The sequence below is a fragment of the Solenopsis invicta genome, chromosome 10, assembly GCF_016802725.1.
Source record: "Solenopsis invicta isolate M01_SB chromosome 10, UNIL_Sinv_3.0, whole genome shotgun sequence".
Classification (NCBI taxonomy): Eukaryota; Metazoa; Arthropoda; class Insecta; order Hymenoptera; family Formicidae; genus Solenopsis; species Solenopsis invicta.
In genome coordinates this window covers 17,270,522-17,293,334 of record NC_052673.1, presented here as the reverse complement: position 1 = coordinate 17,293,334, position 22,813 = coordinate 17,270,522, and the positions used below count along the sequence as shown (strand labels likewise).

The 22,813-nt window shown below is 39.5% G+C and overlaps 1 protein-coding gene across 4 annotated transcripts in view; it reads left to right on the top strand.

Annotated features, from left to right (window-relative positions):
* Positions 1–696: 696 nt before the first annotated feature.
* LOC105197770 (Fanconi anemia group J protein) overlaps positions 697–22,813 on the top strand; it is a 48,511-nt gene continuing 26,394 nt past the window's right edge. Inside the window, exons 1-5 of one of the 4 annotated variants that reach the window (XM_011164305.3) lie at positions 697–1,424; positions 1,957–2,000; positions 2,291–2,481; positions 5,268–5,907; positions 5,993–6,104. In XM_011164305.3, coding sequence (XP_011162607.1) covers positions 5,269–5,907; positions 5,993–6,104 — 751 coding nt within the window. In that variant the 5' untranslated portion in view covers positions 697–1,424; positions 1,957–2,000; positions 2,291–2,481; position 5,268. Of the gene's footprint in view, positions 1,425–1,956; positions 2,001–2,290; positions 2,482–4,704; positions 5,089–5,267; positions 5,908–5,992; positions 6,105–22,813 lie in introns of those variants that run through there. The other 3 variants (XR_005575639.1, XM_039454082.1, XM_039454081.1) reach the window with 3 other exon arrangements.

The window sequence follows — 22,813 nt, the reverse complement described above, 5'->3', positions numbered from 1 at the left end:
AAGGGAGCTGCGATTCGCGTCACTCAGTACGCTCAGTACCCAACAGCAATGACGTTAGCCGACGGACGACTCTCGAACGATAGGTACGCGCGGACGCCTTCACGCGACACCTTTACCTCGCCGCAACGAGCGACATAATCTTTGGTTCGGCGGTGGCAATCATTGCTAAAGCACACAAGCACGCACGTCTCCGGACGATTATCACGTCCGCGTTCTCACGTACGCTGATAAACATGCGAATTGGGACCGAAAATGAACACTCGCGGATTGATAAATGCGATCGACCGACTGCCGACGGATCACTGACTCCGTCGCTCTCGTGACGAGTTTCGATCGAACGAATTGATTTTCACGATGCTCGCAGTCTAACAACAGACTGCCGGAACAATGGTGAGTACGACGATAATCACCTTTATGAAGATTGCAAGGTATCTTGCACGATGCTTCCGATGTCGACTCGCAACCGACGCACAGTTTTTTAGCGCCATTAGTAATCAGTGTGACACCTCCTTCACGCGACTAGCGCGACCCCCCCCATTCTCCCCAAGTGGGCGTCTAGTTACTAGGGGGTCGCACTAGTCGCGTGAAGGTGCCACACTGATTGCTAATGGCGTTAATAAATTGGACCAAAATTATGTGATGGTGTCACATGAAGGTATCCGCGCGTCCCTCTAGAGTCAGCCAACGTCATTGCCGTCGGGTACCGAGTGAAGCGAATCGCAGCTAACTTGTCTTTCGCGTTAATTACCCGTTGTCGTGATATAATAAATTGCGCATCGCGTATTTCGGTAGTGTTGTTATCAAGTTAATTATCGCGGTATTCACAGTGTACCAGTAACTTGTTAAATCGTGAGACACCGTTCGTGAGATACCGTTCAATAGAAACTCGCGCAAGCGACGGCGACGACGTCAGTGATCCGTCGTCCATCGGTCGATCGCATTTTTCAATCCGCTGCTGTTTGTTTTCGGTCTCAATTCGTATGTTTCTAAGCATACGTGAGAACATGGACATAATAATTATCCGGAGACACGCGTGTGTTGTGTTTCAGCAACGGCTGCGATCAAGCGGTGGTAAGGTTATGTTGCGCCGCGCGGTGCGGCACGAAGTGATCGCACGTACTCCTGGCACTCGAGATTCGTCGTCTACTGCGTTAATTTTTCCGACGGGGTGTCGCGGATGGATGCAAATAACGCTTTCGTCGGTTCGCGTTAACTTGCCGTTGTCACAATATAATGAATTGCGTGTCGTGCACGGGAGTGATCTTCAGGATGTCGCGCGATCGTCGAGGTGATTATTGTCAACAATAAGTAGTAGTGTTTTCGTAAGTGAGTACTTGTGCTATAAAAAAGCAACAAGCAGGACAAGAGAGAAGGAGGAGGACGAGGAGGAGAACCTGAGAGACACCAGATAACGGCGGAGCAATGTAAATGAGATTTATAAATTAATTACTTTATGACTAATTTCAATGTTTTTTCATGCTCTGATCCTATTTCCAATTGTTATTTTTTTGCTACCTTTGCTGATCTGATTATGGGCTTTAATGGATTAAGCTAGCACAGCCATTGTTATTAACAAAACAGCTGCTGCACAAGAATTTTAATAAAGCAAGAAAATAGCAAATAATTTTCTGTATGAGTCGCATTTAATTGTGCTAAAATGACTGTGCCAGATAACACATAAACACTTTGATTTATTACTTTTTTTTCTCTAATTAAAAAATCATCTATGCAAAAAAAAACGGTTAAAAGAAAAAATTATATTTCTATGAAAAATAATTCTTTGTTATTTCATAGATTTAATTCACAAATAAAATATTAAATCTATTGAAAAATCTACATTATAATTGTTTTGAATAATTTATTTTTTTTAACATTACGTCTTTTTTTAAGTTAATATAAATTTAAAAAAAGTTATTTTCGACGCTGTTATAATTTGGATTTGTATACACTTTACAGATTAATGTAGCTGTGTTACAAATCTGCTGCTGCGCATTGGTCCGGTGAGTTATAAAATTTCTTTATAATTTTAAATATCACGACGCTTATCTTAATTCCTTCGATAATTATTACTTACAAAACAAATTTGACTGTGATGACAGAATATATTTCTATGAAGAAATACATTGACCGAATAAACATTTCTATCTTACATTTCCATAAAATATATTTTATTTATTTTATTAATTGGTTTATTTGCTAGAAAGAAAATTTTATCTCGTCATAAAATAAAGATTTGTTTTACTGAAATAAATTTATAACTCAAATAAATTTTGCAATTCCTTTCTTTCAGTGCGGAACGTGAGAAAAGTGTCTCGAAGCATCTCGCATTAACAGCGGAGGGAGCTCGGCGAGGATGCTGCGTCTCCTCGGTAAATGTCCCTCATCCCACGCCAACGAGACAGTTAAGATCTCCATCGTAACCGTGTGAAAGTACAAGAAGCCGGTGGAACTGTTTGGTACTGCACGTGAGTTGAAAGTGAGGTACGAGCAAGCAATTTCATATGTCTGGCGCGCATACGTGACGAGGCCCTCTGATACGCGGTTCACGCTCCCGATACGCGGCGCACAGCCCCCGCACACAAGCCGCGTGAGCGCGCGCGTGGGAATTTTGGTTACGATTTGATAAGGATTCACGTCAGCGAAGTCGGAGCTACTCCGAGGGTACAGCACGAGCCTTCTGTATTCCGCGTGCACGCGCGTCTGTCGTGAGTCCTGATTCCGCCACGCCGCGTCGGTCGGCCGGCGGCGTCGCCGACTTTGAACTAGGCGCCAGCTCTTGAAACCCGAGAAACATGTAAATCGAAGTTTAATGCTTTCGAAAACAAGTCCCGCCTCGGCTTTGGATGCTTCTTCGAGATTTTGAGCAGATAATTATCGAGAATGCGGGATTTTTCATTGACAATCTCGTACATACATGTCCGGGCATGCATTCGTTCATATGAGTTTTATATGGTGCACTTCCGTAAAAAAATGACACGAGTTACAATTTTTTGAATTACACAAATTGTTTTAAATACATCGACCTTCAATTAGAAGAAATTATATAAATTGAATTTGAATTAAAAAGACGAGAAAATAACACTATAACAAAATTAATATCTATTCTAATTCTAAAGAATTTGAATGAAACAAGTATTTTGTGATTAGCTTTAAGTTACCTTATGTTTAATACTGCCGTAAATAATTAATTTTATAATGCAATTTCTTGTAAACAATGTTTCATTTTTTACGTGTGTTACTTTTTTACAAGAGTGAAATATTTTCTAAATGTATTTCATATTTTTTTGATTATTTAGAAAAGGTAATATATGATATTTAGAAAGAGTACATATACATATAATATGAACCAGGGTTAGGTAAATGAATATATTTTTTTAACTAAATTAGATTAATGGTTTATAAAAGTTATATGAAAAAAAACTAACTAAAGATTACATTAAAATTAAATTAAATTAATTTAAAAGTTAATTTTGAAAAACATTTTATTTGTATTAAATTAGAAATTTGTAAGTTTTTAAAGATAGATTAATCAAAACAATTATAATACGGATCATCAAACAAATTTTATTTTGTTAATTAAATTTATATAAAATAACAAAGAAGTTTATATATTTTGAAAATAATTAAGGTTAAAAATTAAATTATTTAAAATCAAATTAAGTTAAGTGCTCCTAATTTTTTAACTAATTATTACCTATAACCTTGAATAAAATCAAAATACATACATATGCTGCTTGGAACTGGGATATTATTTGATATACACCTAAAGAAAAATTATATTTAAATTGGTGAAATTTTTTTTTTATTTATTTAAAGTGAAAGTACGTTGAGAAAAATAAAAATTTGTTTAATTTCAAGAAATGACGTTAGTTTTTTTTAAGTGTAATAAATAAATTATTTGTTTACATTGTTTCTTTAATCTAAACAAATTATTTTTTAATTTTAAAAAATACTGCTAGAAATGTAAGAAATATTTAATTTTTTTTATACTTAAACAAATTATTTAATTAAAAAAATTTTTAATAAAAAAATTTTTTTAATTATTTAAGAAGTATATGTTTAAATGCCTTTAGAACTCCCGCTAATATTTAAGCGTTAACATACAATAAGTATTAGAAAATCAATTTACAATGACTCATACGATACAAGGATATGCGTTATTGTGAATTGATTTTCTAATACTTATTGTATGTTAACGTTTGAATATCAGCGGAAACTCTTTAAAGGCATTTAAACACATACTTTTTGATTTATTCGCAAAAGCCATAAATATTTTCATTTAAATTTAAATTATTTGATTTTATTACATAATTTTTTAATTCAAAGAAAGTACTACGAGAAATGTAAAAAATATTATTTAGTTTTTTTTATAAAAAAAATTATTTAATTAAAAAAATTTTTAATAAAAAAATGTTTAATTATTTAATTTTATTAAATAATTTTTTAATTAAAAAAAGTATTGCCAGAAGTATAAGAAAAATTATTTAATTTTTTTTTATTTTAAAAAAAGATTTGCGTTGCATAACCAAACTATTTCATTAATTCTAATAAAAGGAACAACCAAAACATTTCTTACAAATCAAAGAAACTTTTTTTCCTCTTCTTTCCTCGTTGGGCGAGTTTTTTTAATTCATCAATTGATCAATCGATGAATTAAGAAAACTTGACCCGTGTCAGATGTGCGTTTGAACGAGTCACGTGATCGTGCTGTTCGCGCCAGAATCGTCTTTATCAACATGATTTTGACGAGAGAAAAACATTTGCACGAGAAACTGACACACGGTGTAATTTACGTGGAAGATCAATAACAAAATCAGAGATTAGCGATTTGGAGACGAGTCAAGAGTCAAGACGAGTGGACGAGAGTGTGTCGTGCGGGTGAATCGCCGCGAGGTTAGGGAGGTTAGTCGGCAGGAGGAGAGCGCACGCTTTGTTGTTGCATAGCAAAGCCGCATGTGTTGCCGTGTTGCGTTCCACAGGTGGCAATTAATTGTAAATGATCATAATTTGCATCATCGTTGTTGCGATAGGATCGTTTTTATGCGCATTGTTCAAAGTCAAAATCGACGAGTGGCTCGAAAATTCAAGGTAGGCAACGTCCGGGCGTCATGAGCGTTTTATAGGTTAGCTTTGTGATCTGAGCGTGGTGCGCGTAAACCCGCTTGACGAGCGCAGGAATTTAGTATTTTGAGGGCTTTGCGTCGCCAGATATCATGCTCGATGAAAGCTCGAAATCTTATTTCTTCAATTTCTTTGTATTCTTTCAGCATGAAGAAGGGAAGGTTGTCTTTGAATAGGAAGCTCTGGAATGAGACAGCAGGGACATGCAATGACCCAGTTGAAATATCCTCAGATGATGACAGCATTGATGTAGTCCCAAATATACTGAAAAGCACGAGGGAGTGCACGAGCGTAACAAATCACGAAGCAGCTAGAGACCTGATTAACATTGATTCAAAGCATAATGTGTCAGTTGATTCGAGTGACGAAGATGTTACTGTAGTTGACGATACTCCTTACACTTTTAATAAAAGCCCATCGCTGTTTAATTGGAGTACAAACAATAAACATTGGAGCGATATGAAAACGAGTTTTAATGATATTGATGCATCACATCAAAACAATTTTCCAGGAAGTAGTGTCTCGCCAGAAGAAATGCCTCTATCTAAAAAACAGAAACTAATGAATGAGTGGAGAAGCCACTCAAGCTATAGTGAATCGACAAGCACAAATGATTGGAGCTCTAAAGCAGATAGCTATGAATCAATAGATAATCTATATCCAGTTAATGAGACAAAAGACGATCCACCGCTGCAAGTTGAGATACAGCATAATATAATGATTGCAGGAATTCCAGTCAAATTTCCTGTAAAACCATATCCCTGCCAGATTGCAGTAGCAAACAGTGTAAGTACTATGATTGTTTGATTTAGTCAATATCGTTGCTCTTTCATCACAGTTTTATTAATTATGTTGAAAATTGTGTGTGCAGCTCATTGAAGGATGTAAAAAGGAGCAGAATTGTCTTCTTGAGAGTCCAACTGGCAGTGGCAAGACTTTGGCTCTTCTGTGCAGCTCTTTGGCATGGCAGGAGTACTACAGTGGTGAGTTTAAAATGTATTCTTACATAACAGATATACAAGAACTTCAAAATAAGCATAAGAATTTATCTTATTGCATCATCAAAATTTAATGGTGATTTTGTCTTAGCTATTAACCGTTGTTTCGTTTCGTGATTAAAAGATCATAGAAGATAAGGACTCTCAATTGGCTCGCATATCAAATTATGTTAAAAATCCGCGTGTGCGCTTAAAGACTTGAATGATGCATGCTCTCCCGCGATCCATCATATGATATTCATTAATTTCCTACCAATCGTGCTCGGGCAGCGTTTTCCGCGGTCGCGATTATGTCTGTCCCCCTCCAAGATTTATCGCGGAGCTTCGCGAAAATCTCGTTTCGTCGTCGTGCGGCGTCTCGTGACGGTCGGTCGTTAACGTCAACCGTCCTAGCGACTTTTGTCTCGCTATAAGACGCGCACACGCGCCCGCCCATCGCGATTGCTCTTGTCGGATTTTTGGCTGTCGTGCGAATTTTGGAAATTTATAGAGATTGAGCTCCCGTCACCCATCGCGCTTGTCTCTTCTTCGCCTCGCGTCAAAGCTTCGTTCTTATTAAAGTTTCCCGAAGTTTGTCGACGTTTTACTTATCTCGTCAGAACTTTAAGTTTTCCGGATAATTTCTCAACGCGTGTCACGCATTTCGCGACGCAATTTGTCGCGTGCGTCAGATTGTCAGCTCATTAATCACTATCTTTATTTTATATTATTTTTTAAAGGATACAGATAGACGGACTTGAAAAATTCTGTATGCTTCATAGATAAATTTGAGTTCAGGCATGAGAAGTTTATGTATCGATAAAGCATTCTTGGCTTTGAATCGCAGATTTACCCATCGACATTTTAATTCGTTAATGCGACCGAAATTAAACGTTGCTTTGCAAACCTTAACTTAAATAATTTTTTTTTTAACGAAAGGATGTAAAAATTAATCGCGGATCGTAAATATTACGCGATCAATTCTCACGCACAAATGCCATGTTGCACCGAATGCCTGTGACCATATTGAACTACAGGTGGAAAGGAGACGTTGGACCTTCGTTTCCCCGAGGAAACTATTCCAATCGTTAGCGGTTTCTTGGCTATGATATTAATTTAAATTATTCAACCGTTTATGTGCACCGCCGTAATAAGCCTTACGATCACGGGGCTGCCGGTAATTTCGACCCTGCGTGCATGCAGCTAATTGTTCGCGATCCGTGCAATTTCTAAACAATTAGATTTGCCTTCGCAATGCGCGGTGTCCCGTACCGTCCTCAGTCGTACCAGCCTACGAAAAATAACGGGACGGCCGAGCATAATCACCTTTCGTTAGTGTAATGCGACGAGAATGTAATTTTGTTCAATGCCGAGCGTTCGATAGCCGCTTTCGTGCACATTATTCTATCTATTGCGATAAGATATTGGCATCCTACGTTTTTAACAAATGCCACCACTAATATGATTTGCACTTTATAGCATTATAATATGCACATTAAGAGATTACATACTTTCTCGACGCTGAAAAATTATTGATTTAAAAAATTTTTTTTGGAAAGGATAACAAATTTGATATTTTTAAAAAAGATATATTTTATTGATTATTAATGTGTAAAAAAAATGACTTTAAAACTGTTTTGATTTATTTAAATTGACTTACTAGGGCTGCTCTTGGACCCACTTCTCCAGTCTTAGCGCTTTAGAATTTTGTAAAACAAAAATAAGAAAAATGATTATGACGCTCTTAAGTGATTGTCTTATTAAAGTCATACTGGACGAATTTCAAGATGTTCTAAAAATCGAAAAGCTATATCATTTAAAAAAAAGCTTGATTTTGTCGACAAATGTTCAACCTTTAAATGTTTATAAAAATTGTTATAATAAAAAATTAAAAAAAATGGGTTTACAGGTCATAGCACATTGCATTTTACACAAGTGAAAACTTGTTTTATCTTGATTTTTTGAGAGTTGAGAAGGTTTGTAACCTCTGGAACTTAATTTTTGGTAAAATTTTCTGACGAATTCAATCGAATCAAATCAAAATGTAGCACATCGTCGTTTGATTTGAATTTTGAGTTTATGCACTATACACTATTTGAGATTGACATTCCTTCTAATGTACATCATAAAATCGTAAAACCAGCAAAATCGTCCACTGTTTCGCTGAGACATAGTTTTCTTAATATTGTCTTATCTAGAGTTGTAGTATCCTTCGCGAGATTTATTACCTATCAACGATCGATGACACTGCTTATTCCATTGGAAAGTTTGACGGAAACGCATTTCCGCGGCTATAGCTTTCGGAGTTTTCTCTGAGAAAGCAACTAAATCAGCCAGAATTGTTCGTAAACTTGGTGGTTTATCATACAATAGTATCTTAATGTAGCATATCGTTTCTTATTACGAACGTCGACCTCGAAATTATTGATGAACAATTGCGTCGCGACTTACGTAGCAAAAAAAGTTATTTTCCAAATTGGAACAATTTATTTACTTATTTGTGGGATATTTCATTTATTGGAATATTTTTCTAATTCCATTTTAATGAAATATTCTTTGTTTTATATTACCGTGATTGAATTCCGCGAAGGATATTTGCCTTTACCTATATACCGCTGATGCCGAGCTATATGCTGAGCAATTATAACATCGGTTCAAGTGCACATCGCGACAATGAGGCTGGAACGTTGCGAAGTATTCGACGATCGCGTGCCATTTCGAGCTGCACGAGCAGCGAATTAAATGTTCCGCGATGTTAACGTCAAATTTGCGTGAGCAATGTCAGATCCGCGAGGACGACATAGGACGGACAGGACGTCTCCAGGAATACCGGGAAGGACAGCACGAACCGTCGTCGCCTTCCGGAATTGTGGACGCGTTCTCCCCCCAAGTCTCGTCCTCGTGACATCGCGTCACAAATCGAAAATTACCTGGCACGCAAAGATTCTTTTTTCTTTTTTTAAAAATGCTTTGACAAAGAAATGATGAAAAAAAGCGCAATTCAAGAATCCCCTCATTGAATATATCATCACTTTTTATTATCATTGAACAATGTTACATACATATTATGCAGTGCAATAGTGACATGGAATTCGACTAATTTTACTGTAGTAAAAGCAACTAAACAAGCACGATTAATTGTAGCTGGAGAAAGAACGTAGATGGTACAGAGTGATCGTAATTTTAATTTATTTGATAAAGTTGTAAAAATTTAGACGAAATTTCTAAGGAACTATATTTGAATAAAAGTGTCGCACTTTATGCGTTACATTAAATAAAATATGTTTTTCACAAAATATCTCACGAGTAGGCAATTATCTGTTATTTACGATCCGTTTTTAGTTCGCCGATGCGCATCCCTAATTAGGCAAATCAGGATGGAGCGACTCGATGGGCATTAGTCATGATACCGATTTTCGTATATGTGTAGCCAGGAATACGTGCGTAGGTGTGCACGACATCCTGCTTTTCCCAGTTATAATTTGCTTTATGCTTTAAACCTGGCGTTGTCACGCTCTGCCGGAGGTCGAGTGGTACTGCTAGCCGCCAAACTGTAAACTTAGCTCGTTGGAGAGCCGCATAAATTAGATTCTCGAAAGGGAATAGAGAATTTTCTAGCGTCGCGCGGTTTAATCGATATCGCCGTTGCCGCCGACTCGCCCAAGACTTGCCTTGACATTTAGCTTTCTTTTAAAAAAATGTAATTAATCTATTTAGTAACGTAAACAATATTGAATGGACATGTAGGTTACGACATAACGGTGACATATTTTTGTATGAAATAATTTTACTCAAGTACCTGAAAATTTAGCTAAATCTGAAAATAATTTTGTTAGATCATCAAAATAATTACGTAGGGCACTCAAGCTGATTGCTAGAATGTCAAATTTTTGCAGCACCGCTCATCATGCTTGAGCGACCTACATAATGATTTTGATGGTTCAAGAAAATTATTTTCAGATCTGCGTCTAGCTAAATTTTTAGATACTCGAGCAAAACCGTTCCTTTCATGTAAAAGCGTGAGAAAGAAAAAAGAAAAAAGAAACACTCGCACGTACGAACCTCGGATCTTGTGCATTCGCTATAAAAGAGGGAGGTGTTGATAGAAAGAAAATGCGAAACTCGAGAAGTCAGCTCGCAGCCACTTTGTTTGGCGGGCCGCATGCGACTTGCGAGCCGCATGTTTTACGTGCCAGCCATAGCGGCCGATTAGCTTGACGTAACATTCACCGAAGAATTCGAAAAACTTAAATCGTTCGTAGAAAGGTGGAGCGTGATGCGCCGCGTCGGTAGGCGGGGGAGAGACATCGAGAGGGTTGGACGAATAAATTTCGAAAGTTTATCGCAGAATCGCATGCCGGCTAATGTCACTTTATTACCAGTAGAAGACGACGGCGACGCGGAGACAGGCTCGCCTCTGTCCGGGGTTCGGGGAGGAGAGGGTCGCGGGAAGGATAAGTTCGAAATAACCGGCAGCGACGAGACCCATTGTGCGGCAGGAAACTTGGGAAGTCATAATAATTATCGGCGAACGCGGAATTATATATTGTGTCCCCGTGGCAGCCTGTCGTCGTCCTCGTCGTCGTCGTCGTCGTCGTCGTCGTCGTCGTCGTCGTCGCCGTCGTCGTCGTTGCCGCGAATTGTCTTTGCGCCTCAGCATGCAACTCCAACGGAATATGCAGCTACATGCCCTGTGACGTTCTGACATTAATAATGTGCCGGGGATCCGCCTTTTATGCCGAAGGTACCAACCGTGGTACCATCGCCGAGGACTCTTCCCAGAAGGAGCTCGCCGATCATGCCGTTTCGCTCTTGCACGATCTACATTCTCGCGTTCTCTTCTGGGTATCTGGGTGGCTTTTAAGGAAAGCAACTGTCATAGGATCGCTTATTAGTTTAACATAAATTTTACCTAATCACGCAAACATCGTAAATACCCAAGACAAATTTTATTACAACTAATTATAGCGATTAATGGTCCTAGAAGCAATTTTTACTGCGATATTATAAAAGTTATTTCTCATTATATTTCCCTATTTTTTGGCTGGTTTTCCCCCTTTCGCGTCTCTTGGATGTTTATCGTAGGGTAAAGTAGTGGTGCATCTGTATGGGTGAAAATCCTTTGAATTTGATTTCGAAATTGAGTGTCGAAACTCTTTACCGTTCATTCTTTTATACGTTTCTTTGCGACTCTCGAGATATGCGAGGGAAGGTGAGGCGAATGGAAAGGGAAAGATAGAAACCTGGAACGGTAGTCTTGTGGAATGGTGCAGGGCTACCCGCAGAGCACGCTACTTGCTATGGCAGTTTCGCGAGCAAAAGACAAAGGAGAGCCCACGCTTTCATCTGTGCCGACATTAAGGTACCTACTGTATATGCCCTTTCGGGACACAATAAGGTCCACATGCGGGTCCAACGGATCTCACGTCTCCTGTGTACACGTATACCCTTCTCACAATGAGACTCTCCCACTCTCTTTCCTGCGCTTTTATTTATTTTAATTTTTATTTTTTTTATTAATCCGTTCGCTAAGGTTCTTTTTCTTCGACAGCTATGCACTTCGGCCCCGAATTCCAGGGTAAAAGATAATCGAAGCGCCAACGCGCGACCAAGATACTCGACAAGTCGTAAAACATTCGGCGCGTTATCCGCGAGCGATAATAAACCCGCGGCGTTCGGCGAAATTGATTCCGCGGCTAATGAGTCTCAGTTATTTACGAACCATCGCGATGACAGTTCGGTGGAGAAGAGCTGGTATACGGAAGGACCGTTTTTGTTTTTTCTTTTTTTTTTTAGTTGTGAGAAAAAAAGTCTCGTTGCGTCGTCTAGTTTCTCGCTCGATCGATACTTGGAACTTTGAAGCTTCGCGAGTCACGAGAGATTGCAAAATCCTGACACGAAGAAAACATCTCTCGTACGTGTGCATCTAGGATTGACCTAACACAAAAATATAGTTGCCGACCGATAATAGGATGCCGGGGAGCTCTCGCGAGAGCGAAAGGTCTGTGGACAGGCCTCGCTGGTTCCGGACGATCCCTGGGTAAGCGAATAAGATAAGGGACCCCCCGAAGGAATACGGCGTGCGCCTCCAGTTCCCAACCAGTCCTGAACTTCTCTCTCGGGTGGTCCACGGCATCCCTCTGCCTCTCCGCGCTCCTCTTTTATATTGGCCCCCTTTCTTCCTTCCTCGCGCCGTCTCTTCTGTATCCCGCCTCTGCCGCAGCTCGTTTCGCGAGAGCGTTCCCGGTTGCTTCCGGTTACATTTCACGACTTCGCACAGCTGCCAATCGATTTGAGAACATTGTTTTGCGCAAATGTCATTATCGGTCGCGATGAAAAAATGAAAATATACACAAAATATTTGAAAAATTAATAATAGAAAAGAAAAAAAGAAAAGTCTATAGACAATGTCCACGTGTAACAATCACTTATTTTTTTTCTTAATAAATTAAAAATTATGAGGAAGATTTACACTTCGAGTTTAATTCGGTAGCGAAGAGTTCGCGATCGAATAGTCGCGATTGCACGGTCGCTCGATCGGCGGTCGGTCGATAGAAACCACGACGATCCACCTCCTTCCGAGAAAGGATCCGCGATTCAAAAAGCGCCGCCCTTGCGAATTCCAAACGACCCGCGATCTTACATAATTCCACATGCTCGGCAAGACCGCCCGGCGTCCTGGAATCGTCCCTTTCAGAATTTCCAGGATCCCGCTAACGATTCCGGATATTCCGACTGCAGAATGGACAATCTTGAGTCTTCGGTTCTCGGCTTTCAGAATTTCATCTGCTTATTCAATTTTCTAATGCAAATCGAACGGATTATAGGAAAAACATTTCTTAATTCGTCCCGGTACATTGCTTTATATTTACTTTTTCTTTTCCTTATGTATTTAATGTATAATTTGTTATTACTTTTTATTACTTTTTTAATCTATTTAACCAAAATTTTAACATAAACCGAAATCGATTTTAACGTAAATACAAAATGTTTTTTTACTGTGTAGCACATTACACTTTATGTATTATTGTTACAAGTAATAAATAATTCTCATGATTTAAATAAATTTTACGCAAAATTTTTAAGACTCTGTGATAATAATAGATAAAATGCGCGGAAATAAATTATGTTGGCCTCTTAGCGCCGAGATAATTTAAAGCGAGTGCGAACTCATGAAACACGATCGTTCGACGAATTCGACCACGCATTCCCCAATGTAATTCACGTGGAATCGATCGTGTAGAACTTCGATATGGGCGCTTTTCGTTCGGGCGGAAATGTTTCTCGCAGGTAAATCGCGGGCGCCAGGCGCCTCCGGGCGTGTCGGAAATCGCCCGCCACCGTTTCGCCAATCGACGCCAATATACTTGTCGTCTTTTAAAATAATGCCTGGTCGCTATTTTTTATCTATTCAGCAGCTATACACGCACGCACACATAGCGATTTAAATGAATGAAATTTATAAAAATGTATAAAATTGCTCAAAAATGATAAAACTCCCTTGGAAAAAAAAGAACTGGTAGTGTCACCAAACTGACTATTACATCAGTAACTGATGATATTTACCAATGTAGTGTCATTAGTTACTGATGTAGTAGTCAGTTTATCAGAAACACTTTATCAGTTCTTTTTTTTTTCAAAAGCTCAATCATGTAATTTGAATCAAAAGAGGTTCGTATCTTCCGCAAAGGTTTCATGCCGTGTCTTTCTTAATCTCGTTATCAGGCAAGAAATTTACAATGTTTAGTACTGTATATCGAAATGTGTTTCATGTTTATTTTATCATCATTGTATTAAATAAGAGCGAACTACTATCGGCAATATATACAATTTCGATATCCAACAACATCCATTGCGCTCTTTCATTATCGATACTTCCCTCTTCTCGTCGCGTAAATACGCGGAAAGAGAGAATGCGGCAGTAGAATGAAATGTAGGTGGAGCGGGAGGGTCAGGGAGGGGAAGGGGATGAGAAGACAGGGAAGAAAAGTACACTCGCGATCGCTTATAGTTAAGTGCAGAAACTTCTCCCGCGCATTCTGCACCGCCGTGCACTTCTCTAGCCTGAGTATATACAAATTTATGGCGTGCATACGCACAATATGCGTGCACATGGCGTTAAACAAAAGCCGCCTGTGTGCGCGCGTGCGTGTGCCGATCATGAATATGTATGGGTCTTTTTGCGGAAGATACGTGCGTGTCCTTTTTACCCCGTGCGACTCGTGTGTGCGTGCGAGATCAAAGGATGCCGCCCACCTCCCGTTCTCTCTTCATTCCCCTCCCCCTCCCCCCTGTCGCACACACGTGCATTTTCCCTCCCCCTTTTCTCTCTCTTTCTCGTTTGCTCTTTCTTTTTTCTCGTCTCTCTTTATTCCTGCATACGTAGATTACGCGACCATATCCTTCGTCTCACACCCCACCGCCGTCTCTTTTCTTACCGCGACTGTGCGTAACGTTTATCAGCAAATGCGACAGTAATCTCCGTCGCTGTATTAATGATGTATTTTTCGGAATGTGTTTTACACGATGCGATACCATGGTAGAATACCATCGTACAATTCGTGGATGTAACGTGCGCTAATAATAAATAAGTGAGGGAGAAGTTTTGCTGAGAAATTTTTGCGGTGACCTACGCTTTCGGATCTGGTTTACGGGAAGACTGCGAACTTTTAATCTAAACAGAAATTTTCATGACATATGCAAAGTTGCAGAATTATCGTTTCAATGTACAGGAGTATTATATATTTTGCATAATTTTTGTTAAGCTAAATATGCGAAGAATTTCCAACTCCAGTTATTTTCGTTCGACGTTAACCAACGCCGCGCTCCACGCGACTCGGAAAAATTAAATCAACCAACTCTCAACGTTAATTTCGCGGCAATTCCGGTTCGCACGGTCTTCACTCGCGTCGGGGCGATTTTTTTTGTCAACGACGCGCCAACCGACGCGTAAAATCGCATATAAACGAGGTGAGAATATTCCCGGCCGAGCGTTTAGGCAAAAAGACCGGATTTATTGAAGCCTGAAGCGGAAGTCCGAAGGCGGTGTTCGAATCGGCCACGGCATAAACGAGTACCGAGAAGGCATTCAGCCAATAATGCGCCCACAGCGCAAAGAATTCCTCGTTGCGCGCGCGTCAGCGGACCGGGAAGGAAGTGAATGCTAATTAATGACTCTTAATTCTCTTAATTGGTCGTTACAAACGCCGCCGATTGCACACTGGGCCCGTACTACTACTTCTCGATTGTTGTAGACTCCCTCGGAATAATCGAGCCTCTGTTTCCCACAGCGCGCGTCTTTGCGAGCATCTTTACGAAGTAAACTCGACCCATCCGGTATGCGATTAATTGCGAAAAAAAAGCGACAATCTTCAATTGGTATCGGCGAGGAGAGCAACGGACTTCGTGGCTCCATCTGCGAACGAATGTTGGAAATGTTTGGGGCAGGAGCTAGCTGAGACACGAACCCGGCATACCGGGTGGGTTGGGAGAAAAGGATGCAAAGAATCATTACACATAAAAAAAAAAATTATTTTTCAAATTAGCGAAAAAAATTTTTTAATGCCATTTATTTATGATACACTTATTGTGGATTGTTACACTTTTTATTTTTTTATATTATTTTAAATTGCGAAAAGAAGAAACAAAATATATTAATAAAAAGTTAAAAGGCAGTTTGTTATTTCTTCTTATTTAATGTATTCGCTACATGCATACCAAGAAAGACATGTGACGAAAAGAAATCTGCTCGTAGGATCTTTATTAGATGAATAAACATCGCTTACGCTTGAATGACAATATCTCTCTTTCTCTTTTCCCGTATATTTATTTTATCTTTACATATTTTTCCACTTGTCGCAGAATTCATTAACGAACTATTGCCACATCTTTAAAAAACTTTCGTCGTTCTTCATTATTCATCAATGGTATTTATCTTCAAAGAGAGCTTTTATTCGTCAAAGAGTTTCATTCTGTAATTTAACATATCGAAGCGAAATTATTGCACGCATTTCCATATTGCACGAGGTAAACAGAAATATGTGTTTTTAATTACACTTATAAAATTCATTATGGGTTAAGTCGGATATTAATAAGAAACATGGAACGTATACATAATGATTGTAGGATCTTATTTAAAATGGCACATGTACAATTAAACACTCCTATAATTGAACTCTTTTATAGCAAATAGGGAAAAGATTATTCTGAGCAGTTTCCAGAGTATATCAAATTAATTACTCTTGTTGCATATTTAAGCCATGCGATGACGAGAAAAGTGAAAAGAAAGAGAAAGAGATAAAACATTACATCGTCGATGATTACGATATATAATATAAGTGTGATGCGATGCGCGTTCGTTCACATACGATAGAAATGTAACACTATAAGATGGGAATGTTAAAACGAGGCCTAGAGGGTCAAAGTGACTTCTCATCGAGGGCGTAATGCGACCCTTGCAAAAGGAGATGTCAAGACGATGACGATGACATTGGCAATGCAAAATAAAAAATGTGTCTAAAAGCGAACAAGTACGAAAGGAAATGAGAGTGGAGGGAAGCGAGTTTGAGTTTCCATATCCAAGCTTCCATTCGCGGGCCCGCGATATTCCCGACGATGCCAACGAGGAAAGCAATGCCGGGAATTTGCGTCAATGCTCTCTTTAGCAGCATTTCACCGACAACGGCGATGACAATGCTGAGGACTTCCTTGTAACTCTTATACCGTCCGTCCTCCCCCCTTCCCCGAAATCGGCAAATGCCCGTTACTAGTGGTGCATTCATCAAATTTTTATTGAGTAGTCGAGTTTTTACCATACATACATTTTTATGTATTTATTTCTTCATGAAGAGACGCAAGTACTGACATAGCTTTTAAAAAATTTGAAATATTTTAATTAAAACATCTATCTGATCTATTGAAGAATATAAGTAAATTTATTAAATTTTTCGAACAGTTACAAAGATTGCTTTTAAGGAAGACATAGACAGATTTTTTTTTTTTTTTTTAAATACCTGGAGAGTTGAAAATTTATAAGATGTACTTTTGGAAACGTAAAAAACAAGTTCAGTTTTTAAGACGCGCAGATTTTCGAGCACGATTACGGTGTTCGTGGATTAACGATTTCCACAGATATACCGCTCAAGGCAGGATATAACAATATGATAAATATGATTAAAAAAAAGATATTATTTCCTAATTACGACAGTTTTTTTTAATGGTTGGTGCTCGCATTACCTTTCGTCGACTTCGCCGTTTCTCGTCTCCTCCTCCTCTTTTCGCCCTTCGATGGTTCTTCGTTCTTTGACACTTTATGCGTGTATATTCCTCTCTCCCTTGCCGCGGAGTGGAAATGTAAGTCGGGTGTGCACGCATACGGTGATGCGATCCGTGTGTACCAGACGAAACCGCCCCGCGTCGCGGCTCTAATTAACCGATTCTCATTACGTAGTCGCGTTATACGAGGCTGCGTTTAATGAGACCACCGGTACGTCGTACGGCTTTCCTTCTGCCTCCCTTCCTCCTTCTCCTAACAATCTCCATCCTTCTCCGGCACCGGCGCATTGCTCTCCGATCTCTCTCTCTCTCTCTCTCTCTCTCTCTCTCTCTCTCTCTCTCTCTCTCTCTCTCTTGGTCCACATCTCGTCTGGCCGCCGCGCTATGTCGCGCCGAGACGATCGGCTTCCGTCGTGGGTGGTGATGGATTTTTTATACGAGAGGAAGGAAGCAGCGGACTAATGCGATGAAGATGAGAATTTATCGCGGATACCCGGTATCGATCTCGCGAGTCGGAGCGAGTCCCTTAAGACCGTATTATACACTGTCAATCGTGGGGATCGTAAGTTTTTTATAAACCGATTTTAACGAATGTTAATACGCGCGGTCGCGATCTCTTAATATGACCGTGTGCCGCGATATACATATATCGAAATCGCGAGTGGATGTTTCGATTTCGTGCTTAATTTACTGTACTAAATAATTATCGACGAATGTAATCGTGAGAGTTCCTGGAACTTTCACTGTCATAACGCACCGCGTCGTACTTTGCGAAACAGTTTTGCCGCTTTCCCTTTCCCGCTTTGTATTTTATTTTCTTCAACTTTTATTCACAACAAAGCGCGATAGTTAAGGGCGATATGCAATTTACAACATGAAAAACTATATCTCGCGATATAATTTCACTGGTAATTAGTCCTGCAATTACTTTTATATGACCGTCCAAAATGAAAAGTCGTCTATTAATTTTACATGTAAAATAATACCTACAAGAAATGATTTATACACTGCAATAAGACTCTTATTTGTTATATGATTTTACCCTGATTCGAAATTAACTAAATAGAATTCAAATCATAATGTCACGATGAAGAACATCACGCGAGTGCAAAGAATTAAAAATTAATATTTTGTAATTTTAAAACGTTCCGATAACAAGTAAACGATTGCTTTTATCACGGTATGTCGATTGTTCGAATGTTGTGCATTCGACGAACTTTGGGATACGTATCGAGCGATGTAACGCTGGATCGGCGCGCAATCGGCGATCCCGTTCATCGCCGCTCTCCACCGCCGATGGTGGAGGTCCAGAAAGAGGCTGCGCTCTCCTGACAATCGGTTTCTCGGGGACACGGCATTCGGATTCGACTTCGCGTTCTTTGTCGAGGAGGTGGATGGTCTCCATCGCACACAAAGTGCCCATGTACATTGTGCTCCTAGCCAGGAGGATTCTGAATTCCCATTGGGCGAAAACCGTCACAGGCACCACGCCCATCGGACCTTCTATAGAGGTTCACCTATACCCATGAGTCTTCGAAGAGAGTCTCTCTCTCTCTCTCTCTCTCTCTTCTCTCTCGCTCTCTTTCGCCCTTTCTCTGTTTCTGTCTCTATCTCTCTTCCTATCTCCTGTCCTTTATCTCTCTTTCTCTCTCTCTCTCTCTCTTTATCTCTCTTCTTCGCTCCACGTCTCTCACCGTTCTGAAGAGACGAAGCTTCTGTACGCTTCCGTCAATGTATGTACACGTGCGTGTCGACAGACACGCGTTCGCGAGAGAGAATCCGCGTGCACCACGGATATGTATGCACGATTCATTGCACTTCGATTCTTTCTCTCTCTCTTTCTCCTCACCTTTTATGCAGTTCTCTTCTCTCCTTCTTGCACACTTGCTCTTGCCGCTTCACTATGGTCTCTTATTCGCTTCTGTTTTCCAAAGAAAAGAAACAAAGACAGAGACACAGAAGGATGGATAAAAATGAAGAAAAGGAGAGAAAGAGAGAGAAGTGGAGGGAAGGAGAGTAGTTCTCGGAGAAGAGGGTGAGTTATCTCTAACGGAGGGTACTACTAGCTCGCGCTACCCTTCCGAGAAAGACGAAAGGAGGAACAAGGAAGAGTCGACAGAGTAGAAAGCGCTATTAGCTCCGATCTGCCTGTGCCCGGCAGATTTCTCGAAAACAATTTATTCCTTTGTCGTTTGTAATCCGGGATAAAGGATCTTCTTGAGATAACGAGGCCTCCCGCGCACGCGCCGCTTATACACGCGCCGTGCAAAACGTGAAATATGCGAGAAAAGTCGAGTCATTAAGAAGTCGGCGCTGGCTTTGAACTCGTTAGGCCGTGTAAATGAACGCAGACGGGGAGATCAATCGAGATTCTCCTCATCTGAATATTTTGAAAGAATATCGTCAAGAGAAACTTTGAGCTTAAAGAATACTAATAAAGGATCGAGCTGAATCAACGAGAACAGTTTTGTAAAGATAAAGTCTTTATATAATGTAGCTTAATATATTTTTTTTATAATAACGAAAAACGTGAATACACAAAATATTTACCCATACTTGTATGGCAAAGTATAAAAATCAGAGAAGAAATAGCAAAATGTATGTGAATGAACTTAGTTTTTATCTCTGCGTAAAAATTTGAAAAATTTGAAATTATAATTGAATGTAATATTTCAAATTTTGTACTATAATTTACGAAATTATATTAATTAAAAGTTATGCAATTATAGATTATCCTTCGTTGATTTTATTTTGAAGACAAAATAATTTTTTTTTTTTTAATGTGACAAATTTTTCAAGCAACTTTTCGAGATTGCTTAAATGTATGAGAGAAAGAGAATAAAATTACCTTCTTTTTTTCAGATTTTAAATAGTCTGATTAATCGCTTATTTGTATTACTTTCTATGACTTGATGTATTTTAAAAGCTGTAATTTGCAATACCCAAGTCAGAGCCAAGGATTTAGAGAAGAATCATGAAATGAGAATCAAAGATTACTGATTGATAGTTGGAAAGTCGAATACGTATTCATAGTCAAAATTATCACATTTGGATGAGAGAGAATTTCACATGCAGTAATATTCAACGCGCCGTTTCGTGCGCAACTCGCATTGCACAACTCTCAATTTGCTCCCGCGGGAAAAGTCCCGCGCGAATTCATTTCGCCGACTTATATTTTCCCGCGGGAGCCGCCTCGGGAAGTAGTCGTGGCCTATGATCTCGATGGGAAATCTGGGCGAGCAAAAAGTCTCATGGGATAGATAGATACACGCGGATCCTACCACGTACATACGCATGACAGAAGGGAGACGGCGTAAATCCGGCGACCGAGCCGCCGTATAATATCGCTTCTAATTCCTTTAATTAAATATACGCGCTGGAGGGAGATATAGAGAGACTAGGCTATGCGAGTGATTCGTAAAATCGTAATGTGAAAATGTTAAGCTCCGCGTGTCCTGGAAAGGAAATAATTCAGGTACGTTCGATCGCTCGGAAAGGTCATCAAAACATGTCGCGCTCGTCGTATTTGTCAATGTTCTGTCTCTGAAAAAAAACCTCGAGTTTTGAATTTAAGCAAATCTGCGATGTTTTTCGTTATCGTTTGAAAAATTAAAATTTAGAGACAATATTTATGTACATGAGAAGGATAATTTTGCTGAAATACAGATCTGAAAATAATTATGTTGAACCATTAAAAAATTTTTATTGGACGTTTAAATTTGATTGCTAGACTAGATTGTCGAAATCTTTTGTTATCAGTATCATCATGCTTGAACCTCTTACATAATTATTTTGACAGTCCAACATAAAATTATTTGCTGATCTGTATCTAATTAAATTTTTAGATACTACAATAAAATTGTTCTTTCCGCGTAGAATTCATAAGTACATTTTTAAAATTCTATTAAATTAAAAATTTTAACAAATATAATTTATGATTGTATTATTACAATTTATGAGAAGCTCAGATCTTTTTATAAACATCTACAAATATGGGATATTTACAATATATATTATTTCGTTTTGTCCGAAAACGATGAATATATTTTGTTTGGAAAAATGCCACAACTCTCTAAAACTTGTGAAAAATGTGCGTCCGTATAGAGATCGAAATCAGTTCGATCGAAATCAGATCCTAAGAGAAACAAGCGAACCGGGTGGCCCCTTCTGATTTCGGAACGTTTCTCGCTACTTTTCTACGATTGAATTTCCGATTCACGTAAATCTTATCGCCGTCGTGAGATCTCTTCGCCGTTGACAATACGCCGGAATAAAGAAGTCGGTAAGAGGAACGCTCTCTCGCGGTTCGGTTTATCCCTGGTGATCTGGAGCAAAGTATACCTCACGAATTTCACGTTTCGCCCCTTCTCACCCCGTAGCCCCAATCTCGTACGCGAAGCAGCCTTCGGGTCAGGTCCTGTTCGAGTGTTTACGCAATAGACGCTTTTGTCCATCGAGCGATGAGCATCATTGTCTGTCCATCTGTCTGTCTGTTTACCGAATAGATATCCGCGAGTGGCAGGATAGAAGACCCTGTTCTCTCATCCTCCTTCCCCCTTGTCTCTGTCTCGCTCTTTCTCTATCTTCCCCGTCGGCGGCCTCTCCAAGCTCGAAGATGTACTTTTGTGCCTTTATGAGAGAAGCTCGCCCGAGCCTCGTTCCCTCTTTTGTTCTTTGTCCGCTGCGGAGGTTTTCGTTTCCACGGTAAGGAGAACGTGAGGAGGGGAGGGAGGAGGATCTTGGCTGGATTTTGCAGGACCTTTTCATCTATCTTCCCGATTCTCTCTCCCATTCTCGCTCTCTTACTTCTCCGGAGAGGGTTTTCGATTTCTCCGGATGCACCCTTCGCTCTTCGAGAAACTACCGAGACAGGTTACCGGTACTGGTTCCTCTTAGCGACGACGTGGACACAAGCGGACGCCAAAATCGATCTCGAGATCCTGGATGTTGTTCAAGCCAGAGCTTGTTTCTAATTGGATGGACGCGCGGTTTGTCGAAGCATCCGTCGATGGTTGGACATCGAGAGGCGAGCCTACTTCTCGTCAGAGTCTGAGTCTAAGTCTGAAGTATGCAAACATAACGATGAGTGTGCCGACTCAGGTTCACTCTCATTACATCAATTATTTTACTACTATATGTAAAGAACCGGTTTTTATATTATTCAGCAGTATAATTCGCAATGAAATATTAATAATGTGTAAACAATTTTTACCACTGTCTAGACTATTATTATTTGATACTAACATTAATCATTTATTGCTGTTTATATACGAAGAAAGATGGAAAAATATGTAAAATATTTTCCAGACTTATATATATACAATTTTACAATTATGAATTATCTTTGATATTTTAAGGATTACTATTTGCAATTGGGGGAAAATAGTTGGATTGTCGATCGTGAAAATGAAAACAGTTCGCACCGCGGTGTTAACAATGAA